Here is a 23,900-nt window from a genome sequence, read left to right as displayed (position 1 = left end):
CCATTATTTGTATTCACTAGCGACCGGCGTGGAAGTGGTGCACACAGCACATTCCTGAGTGACACGCTCACCGATGACACGCTCGCTCTGGGTATACGCTCTGCCACATCATATCCACACGCTGCAGGATGACACAGTCCATACCCACACAACACACGTGCCCTGCAAAATATGCGGCACATCCACGCCAGGGAAATGCCTGACTGACAGTCTAATCCCGGCAAGGATTTACAGCGAGCCGGTCATAGGTAATAGACACACGTGATGCAGCGTACACGCAAATTACACGCAACAGGGGCAGGTAGGGTATATAGATTACAACATGTGGACTGGATACAACTGTAACAAACCCTCAGCTGGTGAGAAGGACGGAGCATTTTATAGGGCTGTTCTGTAATATGGAGGGATGGGTGGGCTTTAGGCCTCTGCGAGGGTCTCAGTGGTCAGAACCTGCGTCCGGTCATAGGTGAGAGGACTCAGCATATTAAGAACATACAATAAGAGACAGACACGGCCTGGGGAACCACGGGGCACATACCAGGTGGAGGGGACATGGGAAGCGCCCAAATAGATGCCCCGGGACACGGGGAAAAGCCTCACATTCAGTGGTAAAAGATTAGAAAAGGAAGGTGTACAGTGTACAGACTGTACAAACACGTGAAGAAGAACTATACACATACATGTCAGCAGGACCATACACATACAGTACATGTCAGCAGGACCATACACATACATGTAAACAGGTCAATACACACACATTACATGTCAGCAGGACCATACACATACATGTCAGCAGGACCATACACATACATGTCAACAGGACCATACACATACAGTACATGTCAGCAGGACCATACACGTACATGTCAGCAGGACCATACTCATACAGTACATGTCAGCAGGACCATACACATACAGTACATGTCAGCAGGACCATACACATACAGTACATGTCAGGAGGACCATACACATACATGTAAACAGATCAATACACACACATTACATGTCAGCAGGACCATACACATACATGTCAACAGGTCAATACACATACAAGTCAGCAGGACCATATACATACATGTCAGCAGGACCATAAACATTAAACATACATGTCAGCAGGACCATACACATACACGTACCTGTCTGTAGAACCGTAGAAAGACCTGTCAGAAAGATCATACACATACATGTCAGCAAGATCATATATCTGTCAGCAGGACCACACATAGACACACATCAGCGGGACCATACACAGATCTGTGTATGAAGGATCATACATGTACACAGACATGTCAGCAAGATCATATACATAGCGGTCAGAAGATCCACACATATATATCCACATATTAGCAGGACCATACACATACACGTACCTGTCAGTAGAACCATAGAAAGACCTGAAGGATCATACACATACATGTCAGAAAGATCATAACATCATATCTATATACTTGTCAGCAGAACCATACACATACATGTCAGCAGGACCGTACATATATACAGACATGTCACCAGGAACATACTTGTACGTACATATATATATATATATATATATATATATATATATACACACACACAAACTCACTTGTCAGAAGAACCACACATATACATACATATGTTAGCAGAACCGTACACTTACACGTCAGAAAGGCCATGCACATATACGAATACACTTGTCAGAAGAACCACACATACAAGTCAGCAGGGCCATACATACATACCTGTCTGTAGAACCATAGAAAGACCTGCCAGAAGGATCATACACATACATATCAGAAAGATCATATATCTGTCAGCAATATCATACATATACACACAGACGTATCAGCTGGACTGTATATATACACACAAACATGTCAGAAAGATCATATCAGTCAGCAATACCATACAAGTATACAAACATGTCAGCAGGACCGTACATGTAGAGAGATATGTCAGCAGGAGAGGACATATACACGGATGTGTCAGGAGGACTGTACCATATACACAGATATGTCACCAGGATGGAATGGAGAATGTTATAGATGCAAATAGGATAGATAATAAATATCACACAGCAGGGTATATACTGTGAGAAATTACATAGATACATACATGTACATGTGTAACAAGAGTGATAGCATAGCCAGAGTAAAAGATAATACACCGTATATACACATACAGCATCATATACACATAATAAATACATGCCTGAGGGCTAAATACATGTATATTACACTAATCAAGCTGTACTTAAACTATATCACTATGCAGATGATACAGACATGTAGTTACTATACAAATTACACAACCACTCACATATACACTACACATCATACATATAGTCTCTCCCATTCACTATATATACCTATAGTCCTTTCATACATCATACATGTAGTCACTCTGCCTACAGACCTTCCATACAGTCACTGTGCCTATAGCCCATTATACATGTAGTCACTGTGCCTATAGCCCATCATACATGTAGTCACTATACCTATAGCCCATCATACATGTAGTCACTATACCTATAGTCCATCATACATGCAGTCACTATGTTTATAGTCCTTCCATACATCATACATGTAGTCACTATACCTATAGTCGTTCCATACATCATACATGTAGTCACTATACCTATATTCCATCATACATGTAGTTACTATACCTATAGTCCTTCCATACATCATACATGTAGTCACTCTGCCTATAGCCCATCATACATGTAGTCACTCTGCCTATAGTTCTTCCATACATCATACATGTAGTCACTATACCTATAGTCCATCATACATGTAGTCACTATACCTATAGTCCTTCCATACATCATACATGTAGTCACTATACCTATAGTCCATCATACATGTAGTCACTATACCTATGGGCCTTCAATACCTCATACATGTAGTCACTCTGCCTATAGCCCATCATACATGTAGTCACTATACCTATAGTCCATCATACATGCAGTCACTCTGCCTATAGTCCTTCCATACATCATACATGCAGTCCCTATACCTATAGTCCATCATATGTGCAGTCACTATACCCCATCATACATGCAGTCACTCTGCCTATAGCCCATCATACATGTAGTCACTATACCTATAGTCCTTCCATACATCATACATGTAGTCACTATACCTATAGTCCATCATACATGTAGTCACTATACCTATGGGCCTTCAATACCTCATACATGTAGTCACTCTGCCTATAGCCCATCATACATGTAGTCACTATACCTATAGTCCATCATACATGCAGTCACTCTGCCTATAGTCCTTCCATACATCATACATGCAGTCCCTATACCTATAGTCCATCATATGTGCAGTCACTATACCCCATCATACATGCAGTCACTCTGCCTATAGCCCATCATACATGTAGTCACTATACCTATAGTCCTTCCATACATCATACATGTAGTCACTATACCTATAGTCCATCATACATGTAGTCACTCTGCCTATAGCCCATCATACATGTAGTCACTATACCTATAGTCCATCATACATGTAGTCACTCTGCCTATAGCCCATCATACATGTAGTCACTATACCTATAGTCCTTCCATACATCATACATGCAGTCACTGTGCCTATAGCCCATCATACATGTAGTCACTATACCTATAGTCCTTCCATACATCATACATGTAGTCACTCTGCCTATAGCCCATCATACATGCAGTCCCTGCAGTCTCCATCGGTGTGCCATGTCGGGCAGTACATACATGTCAGCAGCTGGCGGTGCAGTCAGTGGGTGCAGCCTCCTCCTGTCTGCTCTCCGGTGTCACATAGATGTCCCCCGGGGATGTCTGCTCATTCTCCCGTTGCCTGGCTCACACCTCCCGGGAGCAGGACCATGCCCAGCCGTGCTGCAGCGCTCGGTGACCCGGGTGTACGGCTGCTCGGTCCCGTCTCTCACCGTCAGCCGCCTGCAGGCAGCGCTCCGCGGGACACGACGTGCACGAACAGCGGGGACGCGCAGCAGCGGCGGGAGCGCGCGCAGAGCTGACTGACATTGCGCCTGCGCGACCACCCGCCCAGCAACAGCGCCAGAAGGAGAGGAAGGTGGGGCTGAGGGAGCGGGCTCATTCACTCCCCGGTCACATCCACACGCGGACAATCACCGGCTCATCCCCGTACACATATGCATGTAACCCGCTCATATACATATAGATATACATGTAACCCGCTCATCTACAGACACTTATGCATGTAACCCGCTCATCTACATACACCTATACATGTAACCCGCTCATCTACAGACACCTATACATGTAACCCGCTCATCTACATACACCTATACATGTAACCCGCTCATCTACAGACACCTATACATGTAACCCGCTCATCTACATATACATGTAACCCGCTCATCTACATACACCTATACATGTAACCCGCTCATCTACATATACATGTAACCCGCTCATCTACATACACCTATACATGTAACCCGCTCATCTACAGACACCTATACATGTAACCCGCTCATCTACATATACATGTAACCCGCTCATCTACATACACCTATACATGTAACCCGCTCATCTACAGACACCTATACATGTAACCCGCTCATCTACATATACATGTAACCCGCTCATCTACATACACCTATACATGTAACCCGCTCATCTACATACACCTATACATGTAACCCGCTCATCTACATACACATGTAACCCGCTCATCTACATACACCTATACATGTAACCCGCTCATCTACACACACCTATACATGTAACCCGCTCATCTACACACACCTACACATGTAACCCGCTCATCTACATACACATGTAACCCGCTCATCTACATACACCTATACATGTAACCCGCTCATCTACATATACATGTAACCCGCTCATCTACATACACCTATACATGTAACCCGCTCATCTGCATACACATATACATGTAACCCGCTCATCTACATACACATATACATGTAACCCGCTCATCTGCATACACATATACATGTAACCCGCTCATCTGCATACACATATACATGTAACCCGCTCATCTACATACACCTATACATGTAACCCGCTCATCTACAGACACCTATACATGTAACCCGCTCATCTACATACACCTATACATGTAACCCGCTCATCTACATACACCTATACATGTAACCCGCTCATCTGCATACACCTATACATGTAACCCGCTCATCTACATATACATGTAACCCGCTCATCTACATAGATATACATGTAACCCGCTCATCTACATACACATGTAACCCGCTCATCTACATACACATGTAACCCGCTCATCTACATACACATATACATGTAACCCGCTCATCTACACACACCTATACATGTAACCCGCTCATCTACACACACCTATACATGTAACCCGCTCATCTACATACACCTATACATGTAACCCGCTCATCTACATATACATGTAAGCCGCTCATCTACATACACATATACATGTAACCCGCTCATTTTACATACACATATACATGTAATCCGCTCATCTACATACACATATACATGTAACCCAGTCACCTACATACAGACATACATGTAACCTGCTCATCCCCATACAGATATACATGTAACCTGCTCATCCCATACATCCGCACATGTAACAGTGCTACTCATACATGTCATCTATACACATCATGTAACCTGCTCATATTGGCCCAGGTGATGTCCACACATATAACCTGCTAATCCTCATACATGACATCTGTGCAAATAGTCCATCCTTATACATGTGCTACCCTGTGGTATGTTCTCCATATGTATACGGTAGCACTGCCCGCTGTATACTTCATACAGACTAGGAGAAGGCTTTGCTGCCACCAGTGGTAAGACGCGGTACTGCAGCTGCGTGTGAAGGATTCTCCTCTAGATATGACATTGCCCTTGTTAATGCGAATAAACTATCTGTTCAATAGACAAGTGATTTTCATAAGCGATAATGAACCTTTAATTAACGAGTCAATAATAATTACCGCTCTAAACACTATGAGAAGAGACTATTCAGGAGAATATATGGCCATGTGCCGGAGCGGCCCTGCCATTATCATAGAGAAAACCCTACAGAATCCATGCTGAGTATGAAGACCTGTCTGTACTGGCACATACCGCTATACGTACAAGTATTGGCCATAGGTCACCTCCTCATGTCCAGGCTATGGCGGGGAAACGTCTTCCTGGCCTCTTCATACCAACTTACCTGGACCATGGAGGTGCCAGGACTAATGAGTTACATGCCACATCAGGTGGGCCGCTGGGTACAGGTGTCACTTACCAGGGAAGAGATGGCACCAGGTGACAATGGGATGCTCTGGACAATATATTGCTGGGAACCCTCAGGTCCTGACCTCATGTTAATGCTACTGCAGGTTCTGGGGAACCTGAGATACTTGGGGTTCAGCATCTCAAATCAATAGTATACCACAAGACCCCATAGTATAATAATCCAAGGCCCTGGGGGAGAGGAGGGACGATAAACAGTCCTACTCACCTTCCTTCACCTCCCCTGGGCTCCCCCTTGGTCATCCACCAGACTCCTGGTGGGCCGCAGCGTCCTGTGATTGTTCCTCAGCCGGATTCATTGACCCCATGGATCTGAAACGCAATGGTCCTGCGTGTCCGACTTTGTGTCCGGTTAAAAAAAAGCGGTTTCCCCGCGGAGAGGTAGACGACGCTCACAGGCGGACACTTTGCAAACCCATTCAAGTGAATGGGCTTGAAAACTGACTGACAAGTTTCCGTCTCCTGTCCAGTTTCTCGGAAACCTGCAAAGCGGGGATCGGGCGCTGGTGTGAACCCGCACTCAGCTCCAAATTTCCAAGATGTCAGTCCACTCGAGCATCTGTGCAATGAGCTGGAAACACAAGCCCAATCCATGGAGACTGCACCAAGAGATTTACAGAATTTAAAGGATCTGCTGCAAACCTCCTGGGGACAACATGGGACCTTGTGGGGTCCAGGCCTTCACGGGTCCGAAGACAATATTGGCCAGGTGGTTGTTAGCGCTGATCAGTGTATATCTATTACCCATGTCGCTGAGGATTTCGGGTGCCCTTGCTGATTGATAAGTGCCCACTAGTGGAGCCCCCAGGGAATGCAGGAACACCTGGAGATAAACCTATGATGGAGTCATTATAAAACCCCAGGAGAAATTAGAAATACTCAACATGCCAAGCACGCCATGCCTACAGCAAGAAACTCTAGTGTCAGAGATGGATGTCAAATGTATCCAACATAATGTGAAATCTCTAATCCTGCGTCTTGATAATCCAGAATATTTGATAACCTGACATGTACTCCAAGCCCGACACTGTGATGTGGAATGTATGGCAATGTCCGTGTATTTCAGCCATTAGATGGATTCTATACAGGTCTCTTCACCGCTCAATAATCCAAACTATCACATTAATTCAGCACCAATAGGACCTGATAGTGATAGTTTAAGGATTTATCCTCCTCAAAAAAAATACTCCATATGTATATCAATGTAAGACGTGCACCGAGTTTTCTTTGCATTAGTCTAATGCAGGGGCCATGTATGGACGGTCGCCAGCTCATATCATGATATCCCATAACACGCTATGAAGTCATCCTCTCCGGTGAACCCATGCAGAACATTTTTGTGTAAACCCTAACAACAAAGCAGACGGGCAGCCGAGATGTAGCCAAAGAACTGCAGCTGAATCAGCAAAACTGAAGACAAACCAATAAATGTGCTGAGCTCTTATGATTAATATTACCGGCCAGGAAGTGACATAAGGACAAAACTTCCAATACCTGGATCGGATTATTAACTCTTTACTGGAAGTATTTCATGTGCACAGAAACTAATCAGGATAATGGTAACCGGGACCTAAATAAAGGCAAGTATGATACTGCCCCCTATAGACAAGAATATAACTACTATAATACTACTCCTATGTACAAGAATATAACTACTATAATACTACTCATATGTACAAGAATATAACTACTATAATATTACTCCTATGTACAAGAATATAACTACTATAATACTACTCCTATGTACAAGAATATAACTACTATAATACTACTCCTATGTACAAGAATATAACTACTATAATACTACTCCTATGTACAAGAATATAACTACTATAATACTACTCCTATGTACAAGAATATAACTACTATAATACTACCTCCTATGTACAAGAATATAACTACTATAATACTACTCATATGTACAAGAATATAACTACTATAATACTACCTCCTATGTACAAGAATATAACTACTATAATACTACTCATATGTACAAGAATATAACTACTATAATACTACCTCCTATGTACAAGAATATAACTACTATAATACTGCTCCTATGTACAAGAATATAACTACTATAATACTACCTCCTATGTACAAGAATATAACTACTATAATACTGCTCCTATGTACAAGAATATAACTACTATAATACTGCTCCTATGTACAAGAATATAACTACTATAATACTACTCCTATGTACAAGAATATAACTACTATAATACTACCTCCTATGTACAAGAATATAACTACTATAATACTACTCCTATGTACAAGAATATAACTACTATAATACTACTCCTATGTACAAGAATATAACTACTATAATACTACTCCTATGTAGAAGAATATAACTACTATAATACTGCTCCTATGTACAAGACTATAACTACTATAATACTGCTCCTATGTACAAGAATATAACTACTATAATACTACCTCCTATGTACAAGAATATAACTACTATAATACTACCTTCTATGTACAAGAAAATAACTACTATAATACTACTCCTATGTACAAGAATATAACTACTATAATACTACTCCTATGTACAAGAATATAAGTACTATAATACTGCTCCTATGTACAAGAATATAACTACTATAATACTACTCCTATGTACAAGAATATAACTACTATAATACTACTCCTATGTACAAGAATATAACTACTATAATACTACCTCCTATGTACAAGAATATAACTACTATAATACTACCTTCTATGTACAAGAATATAACTACTATAATACTGCTCCTATGTACAAGAATATAACTCCTATAATACTACTTCTATGTACAAGAATATAACTACTATAATACTGCTCCTATGTACAAGAATATAACTACTATAATACTACCCTATGTACAAGAATATAACTACTATAATACTACTCCTATGTACAAGAATATAACTACTATAATACTACCTCCTATGTACAAGAATATAACTACTATAATACTACCTCCTATGTACAGTATAAGAATATAACTACTATAATACTGCTCCTATGTACAAGAATATAACTACTATAATACTACTCCTATGTACAAGAATATAACTACTATAATACTACTCATATGTACAAGAATATAACTACTATAATACTGCTCCTATGTACAAGAATATAACTACTATAATACTGCTCCTATGTACAAGAATATAACTACTATAATACTGCTCCTATGTACAAGAATATAACTACTATAATACTGCTCCTATGTACAAGAATATAACTACTATAATACTGCTCCTATGTACAAGAATATAACTACTATAATACTGCTCCTATGTACAAGAATATAACTACTATAATACTGCTCCTATGTACAAGAATATAACTACTATAATACTACTCCTATGTACAAGAATATAACTACTATAATACTACCTCCTATGTACAAGAATATAACTACTATAATACTGCTCCTATGTACAAGAATATAACTACTATAATACTACCTCCTATGTACAAGAATATAACTACTATAATACTGCTCCTATGTACAAGAATATAACTACTATAATACTACCTCCTATGTACAAGAATATAACTACTATAATACTGTCCCCTATGTACAAGAATATAACTACTATAATACTACTCCTATGTACAAGAATATAACTACTACAATACTACCTCCTATGTACAAGAATATAACTCCTATAATACTACTCCTATGTACAAGAATATAACTACTATAATACTGCTCCTTTGTACAAGAATATAACTACTATAATACTGTCCCCTATGTACAAGAATATAACTACTATAATACTACTCCTATGGACAAGAATATAACTACTATAATACTGTTCCTATGTACAAGAATATAACTACTATAATACTACCTCCTATGTACAAGAATATAACTACTATAATACTGCTCCTATGTACAAGAATATAACTACTATAATACTACTCCTATGTACAAGAATATAACTACTATAATACTGTCCCCTATGTACAAGAATATAACTACTATAATACTACTCCTATGTACAAGAATATAACTACTATAATACTACTCCTATGTACAAGAATATAACTCCTATAATACTACTCCTATGTACAAGAATATAACTACTATAATACTACTCCTATGTACAAGAATATAACTACTATAATACTACTCCTATGTACAAGAATATAACTACTATAATACTCCTATGTACAAGAATATAACTACTATAATACTACCCTATGTACAAGAATATAACTACTATAATACTACTCCTATGTACAAGAATATAACTACTATAATACTACCTCCTATGTACAAGAATATAACTACTATAATACTACTCCTATGTACAAGAATATAACTCCTATAATACTAATCCTATGTACAAGAATATAACTACTATAATACTACTCCTATGTACAAGAATATAACTAGTATTAACTAGTATTATAGTAGTTATATTCTTGTACATAGGAACAGTATTATAGTAGTTATATTCTTGTCCATAGGAGTAGTATTATAGTAGTTACATTCTTGTACATAGGGGACAGTATTATAGTAGTTACATTCTTGTACATAGGAGCAGTATTATAGTAGTTATATTCTTGTACATAGGAGTAGTTTTATAGGAGTTATATTCTTGTACATAGGAGGTAGTATTGTAGTAGTTATATTCTTGTACATAGGAGTAGTATTATAGTAGTTATATTCTTGTACATAGGAGTAGTATTATAGTAGTTATATTCTTGTACATAGGATCAGTATTATAGTAGTTATATTCTTGTACATAGGAGCAGTATTATAGTAGTTATATTCATATACATAGGAGTATTATAGTAGTTATATAGTTGTACATAGGAGGTAGTATTATAGTAGTTATATTCTTGTACATAGGAGCAGTATTATAGTAGTTATATTCTTGTACATAGGAGCAGTATTATAGTACTTATATTCTTGTACATAGGAGCAGTATTATAGTTGTTATATTCTTGTACATAGGAGTAGTATTATAGGAGTTATATTCTTGTACATATAACTACTATAATACTACTCCTATGTACAACAATATAACTCCTATAATACTACTCCTATGTACAAGAATATAACAACTATAATACTGCTCCTATGTACAAGAATATAACTACTATAATACTGCTCCTATGTACAAGAATATAACTACTATAATACTACTCCTATGTACAAGAATATAACTACTATAATACTACTCCTATGTACAAGAATATAACTACTATAATACTACTTCCTACGTACAAGAATATAACTACTATAATACTGCCCCTATGTACAAGAATATAACTACTATAATACTACTCCTATGTACAAGAATATAACTCCTATAATACTACTCCTATGTACAAGAATATAACTACTATAATACTACTCCTATGGACAAGAATATAACTACTATAATACTACTTCCTACGTACAAGAATATAACTACTATAATACTACCTCCTATGTACAAGAATATAACTACTATAATACTGCTCCTATGTACAAGAATATAACTACTATAATACTACTCCTATGTACAAGAATATAACTACTATAATACTACTTCCTATGTACAAGAATATAACTACTATAATACTGCTCCTATGTACAAGAATATAACTACTATAATACTGCTCCTATGTACAAGAATATAACTACTATAATACTGCTCCTATGTACAAGAATATAACTACTATAATACTACTTCCTACGTACAAGAATATAACTACTATAATACTGCTCCTATGTACAAGAATATAACTACTATAATACTACTCCTATGTACAAGAATATAACTACTATAATACTACCTCCTATGTACAAGAATATAACTACTATAATACTACCTCCTATGTACAGTATAAGAATATAACTACTATAATACTGCTCCTATGTACAAGAATATAACTACTATAATACTACTCCTATGTACAAGAATATAACTACTATAATACTACTCATATGTACAAGAATATAACTACTATAATACTGCTCCTATGTACAAGAATATAACTACTATAATACTGCTCCTATGTACAAGAATATAACTACTATAATACTGCTCCTATGTACAAGAATATAACTACTATAATACTGCTCCTATGTACAAGAATATAACTACTATAATACTGCTCCTATGTACAAGAATATAACTACTATAATACTGCTCCTATGTACAAGAATATAACTACTATAATACTGCTCCTATGTACAAGAATATAACTACTATAATACTACTCCTATGTACAAGAATATAACTACTATAATACTACCTCCTATGTACAAGAATATAACTACTATAATACTGCTCCTATGTACAAGAATATAACTACTATAATACTACCTCCTATGTACAAGAATATAACTACTATAATACTGCTCCTATGTACAAGAATATAACTACTATAATACTACCTCCTATGTACAAGAATATAACTACTATAATACTGTCCCCTATGTACAAGAATATAACTACTATAATACTACTCCTATGTACAAGAATATAACTACTACAATACTACCTCCTATGTACAAGAATATAACTCCTATAATACTACTCCTATGTACAAGAATATAACTACTATAATACTGCTCCTTTGTACAAGAATATAACTACTATAATACTGTCCCCTATGTACAAGAATATAACTACTATAATACTACTCCTATGGACAAGAATATAACTACTATAATACTGTTCCTATGTACAAGAATATAACTACTATAATACTACCTCCTATGTACAAGAATATAACTACTATAATACTGCTCCTATGTACAAGAATATAACTACTATAATACTACTCCTATGTACAAGAATATAACTACTATAATACTGTCCCCTATGTACAAGAATATAACTACTATAATACTACTCCTATGTACAAGAATATAACTACTATAATACTACTCCTATGTACAAGAATATAACTCCTATAATACTACTCCTATGTACAAGAATATAACTACTATAATACTACTCCTATGTACAAGAATATAACTACTATAATACTACTCCTATGTACAAGAATATAACTACTATAATACTCCTATGTACAAGAATATAACTACTATAATACTACCCTATGTACAAGAATATAACTACTATAATACTACTCCTATGTACAAGAATATAACTACTATAATACTACCTCCTATGTACAAGAATATAACTACTATAATACTACTCCTATGTACAAGAATATAACTCCTATAATACTAATCCTATGTACAAGAATATAACTACTATAATACTACTCCTATGTACAAGGATATAACTAGTATTAACTAGTATTATAGTAGTTATATTCTTGTACATAGGAACAGTATTATAGTAGTTATATTCTTGTCCATAGGAGTAGTATTATAGTAGTTACATTCTTGTACATAGGGGACAGTATTATAGTAGTTACATTCTTGTACATAGGAGCAGTATTATAGTAGTTATATTCTTGTACATAGGAGTAGTTTTATAGGAGTTATATTCTTGTACATAGGAGGTAGTATTGTAGTAGTTATATTCTTGTACATAGGAGTAGTATTATAGTAGTTATATTCTTGTACATAGGAGTAGTATTATAGTAGTTATATTCTTGTACATAGGATCAGTATTATAGTAGTTATATTCTTGTACATAGGAGCAGTATTATAGTAGTTATATTCTTATACATAGGAGTATTATAGTAGTTATATAGTTGTACATAGGAGGTAGTATTATAGTAGTTATATTCTTGTACATAGGAGCAGTATTATAGTAGTTATATTCTTGTACATAGGAGCAGTATTATAGTACTTATATTCTTGTACATAGGAGCAGTATTATAGTTGTTATATTCTTGTACATAGGAGTAGTATTATAGGAGTTATATTCTTGTACATATAACTACTATAATACTACTCCTATGTACAACAATATAACTCCTATAATACTACTCCTATGTACAAGAATATAACAACTATAATACTGCTCCTATGTACAAGAATATAACTACTATAATACTGCTCCTATGTACAAGAATATAACTACTATAATACTACTCCTATGTACAAGAATATAACTACTATAATACTACTCCTATGTACAAGAATATAACTACTATAATACTACTTCCTACGTACAAGAATATAACTACTATAATACTGCCCCTATGTACAAGAATATAACTACTATAATACTACTCCTATGTACAAGAATATAACTCCTATAATACTACTCCTATGTACAAGAATATAACTACTATAATACTACTCCTATGGACAAGAATATAACTACTATAATACTACTTCCTACGTACAAGAATATAACTACTATAATACTACCTCCTATGTACAAGAATATAACTACTATAATACTGCTCCTATGTACAAGAATATAACTACTATAATACTACTCCTATGTACAAGAATATAACTACTATAATACTACTTCCTATGTACAAGAATATAACTACTATAATACTGCTCCTATGTACAAGAATATAACTACTATAATACTGCTCCTATGTACAAGAATATAACTACTATAATACTGCTCCTATGTACAAGAATATAACTACTATAATACTACTTCCTACGTACAAGAATATAACTACTATAATACTGCTCCTATGTACAAGAATATAACTACTATAATACTACTCCTATGTACAAGAATATAACTCCTATAATACTACTCCTATGTACAAGAATATAACTACTATAATACTACTCCTATGTACAAGAATATAACTACTATAATACTGCTCCTATGTACAAGAATATAACTACTATAATACTGCTCCTATGTACAAGAATATAACTACTATAATACTACTCCTATGTACAAGAATATAACTACTATAATACTACCTCCTATGTACAAGAATATAACTACTATAATACTGCTCCTATGTACAAGAATATAACTACTATAATACTGCTCCTATGTACAAGAATATAACTACTATAATACTACTCCTATGTACAAGAATATAACTACTATAATACTGTCCCCTATGTACAAGAATATAACTACTACAATACTACCTCCTATGTACAAGAATATAACTCCTATAATACTACTCCTATGTACAAGAATATAACTACTATAATACTGCTCCTATGTACAAGTATATAACCACTATAATACTGTCCCCTATGTACAAGAATATAACTACTATAATACTACCTCCTATGTACAACAATATAACTACTATAATACTCCTATGTACAAGAATATAACTACTACAATACTACCTCCTATGTACAAGAATATAACTCCTATAATACTACTCCTATGTACAAGAATATAACTACTATAATACTGCTCCTTTGTACAAGAATATAACTAGTATAATACTGTCCCCTATGTACAAGAATATAACTAGTATAATACTACTCCTATGGACAAGAATATAACTACTATAATACTGTTCCTATGTACAAGAATATAACTACTATAATACTACCTCCTATGTACTAGAATATAACTACTATAATACTGCTCCTATGTACAAGAATATAACTACTATAATACTACTCCTATGTACAAGAATATAACTACTATAATACTGTCCCCTATGTACAAGAATATAACTACTATAATACTACTCCTATGTACAAGAATATAACTACTACAATACTACCTCCTATGTACAAGAATATAACTCCTATAATACTACTCCTATGTACAAGAATATAACTACTATAATACTGCTCCTATGTACAAGACTAAAACTACTATAATACTGTCCCCTATGTACAAGAATATAACTACTATAATACTACTCCTATGGACAAGAATATAACTACTATAATACTGTTCCTATGTACAAGAATATAACTACTATAATACTACCTCCTATGTACAAGAATATAACTACTATAATACTGCTCCTATGTACAAGAATATAACTACTATAATACTACTCCTATGTACAAGAATATAACTCCTATAATACTACTCCTATGTACAAGAATATAACTACTATATTACTACTCCTATGTACAAGAATATAACTACTATAATACTACTCCTATGTACAAGAATATAACTACTATAATACTCCTATGTACAAGAATATAACTACTATAATACTACTCCTATGTACAAGAATATAACTACTATAATACTCCTATGTACAAGAATATAACTCCTATAATACTACTCCTATGTACAAGAATATAACAACTATAATACTGCTCCTATGTACAAGAATATGAGTACTATAATACTGCTCCTATGTACAAGAATATAACTACTATAATACTGCTCCTATGTACAAGAATATAACTACTATAATACTGCTCCTATGTACAAGAATATAACTACTATAATACTGCTCCTATGTACAAGAATATAACTACTATAATACTACTCCTATGTACAAGAATATAACTACTATAATACTACTTCCTATGTACAAGAATATAACTACTATAATACTGCTCCTATGTACAAGAATATAACTACTATAATACTGCTCCTATGTACAAGAATATAACTACTATAATACTGCTCCTATGTACAAGAATATAACTACTATAATACTGCTCCTATGTACAAGAATATAACTACTATAATACTACTCCTATGTACAAGAATATAACTACTATAATACTACTCCTATGTACAAGAATATAACTACTATAATACTACTTCCTACGTACAAGAATATAACTACTATAATACTGCCCCTATGTACAAGAATATAACTACTATAATACTACTCCTATGTACAAGAATATAACTCCTATAATACTACTCCTATGTACAAGAATATAACTACTATAATACTACTCCTATGGACAAGAATATAACTACTATAATACTGCTCCTATGTACAAGAATATAACTACTATAATACTGCTCCTATGTACAAGAATATAACTACTATAATACTACTCCTATGTACAAGAATATAACTACTATAATACTACCTCCTATGTACAAGAATATAACTACTATAATACTGCTCCTATGTACAAGAATATAACTACTATAATACTGCTCCTATGTACAAGAATATAACTACTATAATACTACTCCTATGTACAAGAATATAACTACTATAATACTGTCCCCTATGTACAAGAATATAACTACTACAATACTACCTCCTATGTACAAGAATATAACTCCTATAATACTACTCCTATGTACAAGAATATAACTACTATAATACTGCTCCTATGTACAAGTATATAACCACTATAATACTGTCCCCTATGTACAAGAATATAACTACTATAATACTACCTCCTATGTACAACAATATAACTACTATAATACTCCTATGTACAAGAATATAACTACTACAATACTACCTCCTATGTACAAGAATATAACTCCTATAATACTACTCCTATGTACAAGAATATAACTACTATAATACTGCTCCTTTGTACAAGAATATAACTAGTATAATACTGTCCCCTATGTACAAGAATATAACTAGTATAATACTACTCCTATGGACAAGAATATAACTACTATAATACTGTTCCTATGTACAAGAATATAACTACTATAATACTACCTCCTATGTACTAGAATATAACTACTATAATACTGCTCCTATGTACAAGAATATAACTACTATAATACTACTCCTATGTACAAGAATATAACTACTATAATACTGTCCCCTATGTACAAGAATATAACTACTATAATACTACTCCTATGTACAAGAATATAACTACTACAATACTACCTCCTATGTACAAGAATATAACTCCTATAATACTACTCCTATGTACAAGAATATAACTACTATAATACTGCTCCTATGTACAAGACTAAAACTACTATAATACTGTCCCCTATGTACAAGAATATAACTACTATAATACTACTCCTATGGACAAGAATATAACTACTATAATACTGTTCCTATGTACAAGAATATAACTACTATAATACTACCTCCTATGTACAAGAATATAACTACTATAATACTGCTCCTATGTACAAGAATATAACTACTATAATACTACTCCTATGTACAAGAATATAACTCCTATAATACTACTCCTATGTACAAGAATATAACTACTATATTACTACTCCTATGTACAAGAATATAACTACTATAATACTACTCCTATGTACAAGAATATAACTACTATAATACTCCTATGTACAAGAATATAACTACTATAATACTACTCCTATGTACAAGAATATAACTACTATAATACTCCTATGTACAAGAATATAACTCCTATAATACTACTCCTATGTACAAGAATATAACAACTATAATACTGCTCCTATGTACAAGAATATGAGTACTATAATACTGCTCCTATGTACAAGAATATAACTACTATAATACTGCTCCTATGTACAAGAATATAACTACTATATTACTGCTCCTATGTACAAGAATATAACTACTATAATACTGCTCCTATGTACAAGAATATAACTACTATAATACTACTCCTATGTACAAGAATATAACTACTATAATACTACTTCCTATGTACAAGAATATAACTACTATAATACTGCTCCTATGTACAAGAATATAACTACTATAATACTGCTCCTATGTACAAGAATATAACTACTATAATACTGCTCCTATGTACAAGAATATAACTACTATAATACTGCTCCTATGTACAAGAATATAACTACTATAATACTACTCCTATGTACAAGAATATAACTACTATAATACTACTCCTATGTACAAGAATATAACTACTATAATACTACTCCTATGTACAAGAATATAACTACTATAATACTGTCCCCTATGTACAAGAATATAACTACTATAATACTACTCCTATATACAAGAATATAACTACTACAATACTACCTCCTATGTACAAGAATATAACTCCTATAATACTACTCCTATGTACAAGAATATAACTACTATAATACTGCTCCTATGTACAAGTATATAACTACTATAATACTGTCCCCTATGTACAAGAATATAACTACTATAATACTACCTCCTATGTACAACAATATAACTACTATAATACTCCTATGTACAAGAATATAACTACTATAATACTACCTCCTATGTACAAGAATATAACTCCTATAATACTACTCCTATGTACAAGAATATAACTACTATAATACTGCTCCTTTGTACAAGAATATAACTACTATAATACTGTCCCCTATGTACAAGAATATAACTACTATAATACTACTCCTATGGACAAGAATATAACTACTATAATACTGTTCCTATGTACAAGAATATAACTACTATAATACTACTCCTATGTACAAGAATATAACTACTACAATACTACCTCCTTTGTACAAGAATATAACTCCTATAATACTACTCCTATGTACAAGAATATAACTACTATAATACTGCTCCTATGTACAAGAGTAAAACTACTATAATACTGTCCCCTATGTACAAGAATATAACTACTATAATACTACTCCTATGGACAAGAATATAACTACTATAATACTGTTCCTATGTACAAGAATATAACTACTATAATACTACCTCCTATGTACAAGAATATAACTACTATAATACTGCTCCTATGTACAAGAATATAACTACTATAATACTACTCCTATGTGCAAGAATATAACTCCTATAATACTACTCCTATGTACAAGAATATAACTACTATATTACTACTCCTATGTACAAGAATATAACTACTATAATACTACTCCTATGTACAAGAATATAACTACTATAATACTGCTCCTATGTACAAGAATATAACTACTATAATACTGCTCCTATGTACAAGAATATAACTACTATAATACTACCTCCTATGTACAAGAATATAACTACTATAATACTCCTATGTACAAGAATATAACTACTATAATACTGCTCCTATGTACAAGAATATAACTACTATAATACTGATCCTATGTACAAGAATATAACTACTATAATACTACTCCTATGTACAAGAATATAACTACTATAATACTACTCCTATGGACAAGAATATAACTACTACAATACTACCTCCTATGTACAAGAATATAACTCCTATAATACTACTCCTATGTACAAGAATATAACTACTATAATACTGCTCCTATGTACAAGAATATAACTACTATAATACTGTCCCCTATGTACAAGAATATAACTACTATAATACTACTCCTATGGACAAGAATATAACTACTATAATACTGTTCCTATGTACAAGAATATAACTACTATAATACTACCTCCTATGTACAAGAATATAACTACTATAATACTACCTCCTATGTACAAGAATATAACTACTATAATACTACCTCCTATGTACAAAAATATAACTACTATAATACTGCTCCTATGTACAAGAATATAACTACTATAATACTACCTCCTATGTACAAGAATATAACTACTATAATACTACTCCTATGTACAAGAATATAACTACTATAATACTCCTATGTACAAGAATATAACTACTATAATACTGTCCGCTATGTACAAGAATATAACAACTATAATACTGCTCCTATGTACAAGAATATAACTACTACTAGCTGTTACCCGCGACTTCGTCTGCGGTGATTCGAGAATTGGGTGGATACAGATTTGTTAAATGTTTGCGTACTTGAAAAAGTGGAGTGGATAGCAAATTCTCCAGGTTATATTGAGTATAGCTGGTACCCACGACTTCGTCTGCGGTGATTGTGGCAGTGGGTATATACAGGCGCGGGTAAGGTTTTCGTAGTGTGTATAAGGTATGAGATATGAAATATAACTTTGTATCTTGTTTTCGCTGTAATTCTGAGAATACATGAGCCTTTTGTGTTGAAGTTACTTTGTATTTGAGCTGCTATATATACGGTGTTGGTATAAACTTTACATAGTGACTTTGGGACAGAGGGAGTTGAAGTTAACCCTTTCCCGCCGATGGCATGTTTTGATTTTCGTTTTTGACTCCCCTCCTTCTAAACCCCATAACTTTTTTATTTCTCCGCTCCCAGAGCCATATGAGGTCTTAATTTTTCCGGGACAAATTTTTCTTCATGATGCCACCATTATTTATTCTATACAACGTACTGGGAAGCAGGGAAAAAATTCCGAATGGGGTGGATTTGAAGAAAAAATGCATTTCTGCGACTTTCTTACGGGCTTTAATTTTACGGCGTTCACTGTGCAACCAAAATGACATGTCCCCTGTATTCTGTGTTTCATTATGATTCCGGGGATACCAAATTTATATGGTTTTATTAACATTTTGACCCCTTAAAAAAAATCCAAAACTGTGTTAAAAAATTTTTTTTTGAAAAGTCGCCATATTCCGACAGCCGTAACTTTTTTATACGTCCGTGTACGGGGATGTATAGGGCGTCTTTTTTTGCGGGACTGGGTGTACTTTGTAGTTCTACCATTTTCGGTAAATTTTATTGCTTTGATGACTTTTTATTCAAATTTTTATCAGACTCAAAACAGTGAAAAAACGGCAGTTTGGCACTTTTGACCATTTTTCCCGCTACGGCGTTTACCGAACAGGAAAAATATTTGTATAGCTTTGTAGAGCGGGCAATTTTGGACGCGGGGATACCTAACATGTATGTGTTTCACAGTTTTTAACTACTTTTATATGTGTTCTAGGGAAAGGGGGGTGATTTGAATTATTAATCCTTTTTTATATATATATATATATATATATATATATATATATATATATATTTTAACTTTTTTAAAACTTTTTTTTTGCATTTATTAGACCTCCTAGGGGTATTGACATGGGTGGGCCGTGTCGCGGATTGTCAGACTGGTGGGGGTCGGCAAACATGGCTGCTCCGGAGCGTTAAAGAGAGCCTCCTGGAGTATCGTTAAGGTGAGGGGCAAAGTGGTAAAGTATATGTATATGTGAGTGTGTGGGGTTAGGGGCTAGGCTGTAGAGGGCAATATGAATTTTGGGGCTTGCTATGGTCCAAAGTGTGTGAGATTGCAGAGATGGTGATGTGAGTTCGGGTTTTGTGAGGGTCCTGGTACAAACGTATGTGCGCTATTGTGACGAAAAGTAGCCTATTGCGCAATCGGGTGTATTAACTATGTTTGTGGAAAATTTCAGCCAAATCGGTCAAGCGGGTTTTGCGTGATTGAGGAACAAACATCCAAACATCCAAACTCACAAACCCACAAACTTTCACATTTATAATATTAATAGGATAATACTGCTCCTATGTACAAGAATATAACTACTATAATACTACCTCCTATGTACAAGAATATAACTACTATCATACTACCTCCTATGTACAAGAATATAACTACTATAATACTCCTATGTACAAGAATATAACTACTATAATACTGCTCCTATGTACAAGAATATAACTACTATAATACTACTTCCTACGTACAAGAATATAACTACTATAATACTGCTCCTACGTACAAGAATATAACTACTATAATACTGCTCCTATGTACAAGAATATAACTACTATAATACTGCCCCCTATGTACAAGAATATAACTACTATAATACTACTTCCTACGTACAAGAATATAACTACTATAATACTGCTCCTACGTACAAGAATATAACTACTATAATACTGCTCCTACGTACAAGAATATAACTACTATAATACTACTTCCTATGTACAAGAATATAACTACTATAATACTACTTCCTATGTACAAGAATATAACTACTATAATACTACTCCTATGTACAAGAATATAACTACTATAATACTACTCCTATGTACAAGAATATAACTACTATAATACTACCTCCTATGTACAAGAATATAACTACTATAATACTACCTCCTATGTACAAGAATATAACTACTATAATACTACTCCTATGTACAAGAATATAACTACTATAATACTACTCCTATGTACAAGAATATAACTACTATAATACTCCTATGTACAAGAATATAACTAATATAATACTACTCCTATGTACAAGAATATAACTACTATAATACTACTCCTATGTACAAGAATATAACTACTATAATACTACTCCTATGTACAAGAATATAACTACTATAATACTCCTATGTACAAGAATATAACTACTATAATACTACTCCTATGTACAAGAATATAACTCCTATAATACTACTCCTATGTACAAGAATATAACTCCTATAATACTACTCCTATGTACAAGAATATAACAACTATAATACTGCTCCTATGTACAAGAATATAAGTACTATAATACTGCTCCTATGTACAAGAATATAACTACTATAATACTACTCCTATGTACAAGAATATAACTACTATAATACTGCTCCTATGTACAAGAATATAACTACTATAATACTACTTCCTACGTACAAGAATATAACTACTATAATACTGCCCCTATGTACAAGAATATAACCACTATAATACTACTCCTATGTACAAGAATATAACTACTATAATACTACCTCCTATGTACGAGAATATAACTACTATAATACTACTTCCTACGTACAAGAATATAACTACTATAATACTACCTCCTATGTACAAGAATATAACTACTATAATACTGCTCCTATGTACAAGAATATAACTACTATAATACTGCTCCTATGTACAAGAATATAATTACTATAATACTGCTCGTATGTTCAAGAATATAACTACTATAATACTACTCCTATGTACAAGAATATAACTACTATAATACTACTTCCTATGTACAAGAATATAACT

General features: G+C 34.0%; 1 protein-coding gene across 5 annotated transcripts in view; it reads right to left on the bottom strand.

Annotated features, from left to right (window-relative positions):
- ASAP1 (ArfGAP with SH3 domain, ankyrin repeat and PH domain 1) overlaps positions 1-23,900 on the bottom strand; it is a 162,348-nt gene that overhangs the window by 101,085 nt on the left and 37,363 nt on the right. Inside the window, exons 1-3 of one of the 5 annotated variants that reach the window (XM_075270091.1) lie at positions 3,716-3,975; positions 1,719-1,742; positions 1,371-1,394 (exon numbers count right to left, since the gene is read on the bottom strand). The exons of 2 other annotated variants lie outside the window; for them this stretch is intronic. In XM_075270091.1, the coding sequence (XP_075126192.1) occupies positions 1,371-1,394; positions 1,719-1,742; positions 3,716-3,717 (50 nt within the window). In that variant the 5' untranslated portion in view covers positions 3,718-3,975. Of the gene's footprint in view, positions 1-1,136; positions 1,161-1,370; positions 1,395-1,718; positions 1,743-3,715; positions 3,976-23,900 lie in introns of those variants that run through there. 2 more of the 5 variants (XM_075270090.1, XM_075270092.1) reach the window with 2 other exon arrangements.

This window comes from Leptodactylus fuscus, chromosome 4, assembly GCF_031893055.1.
Source record: "Leptodactylus fuscus isolate aLepFus1 chromosome 4, aLepFus1.hap2, whole genome shotgun sequence".
NCBI classification, from domain to species: Eukaryota; Metazoa; Chordata; class Amphibia; order Anura; family Leptodactylidae; genus Leptodactylus; species Leptodactylus fuscus.
This window is presented reverse-complemented; position numbering and strand designations above follow the sequence as displayed.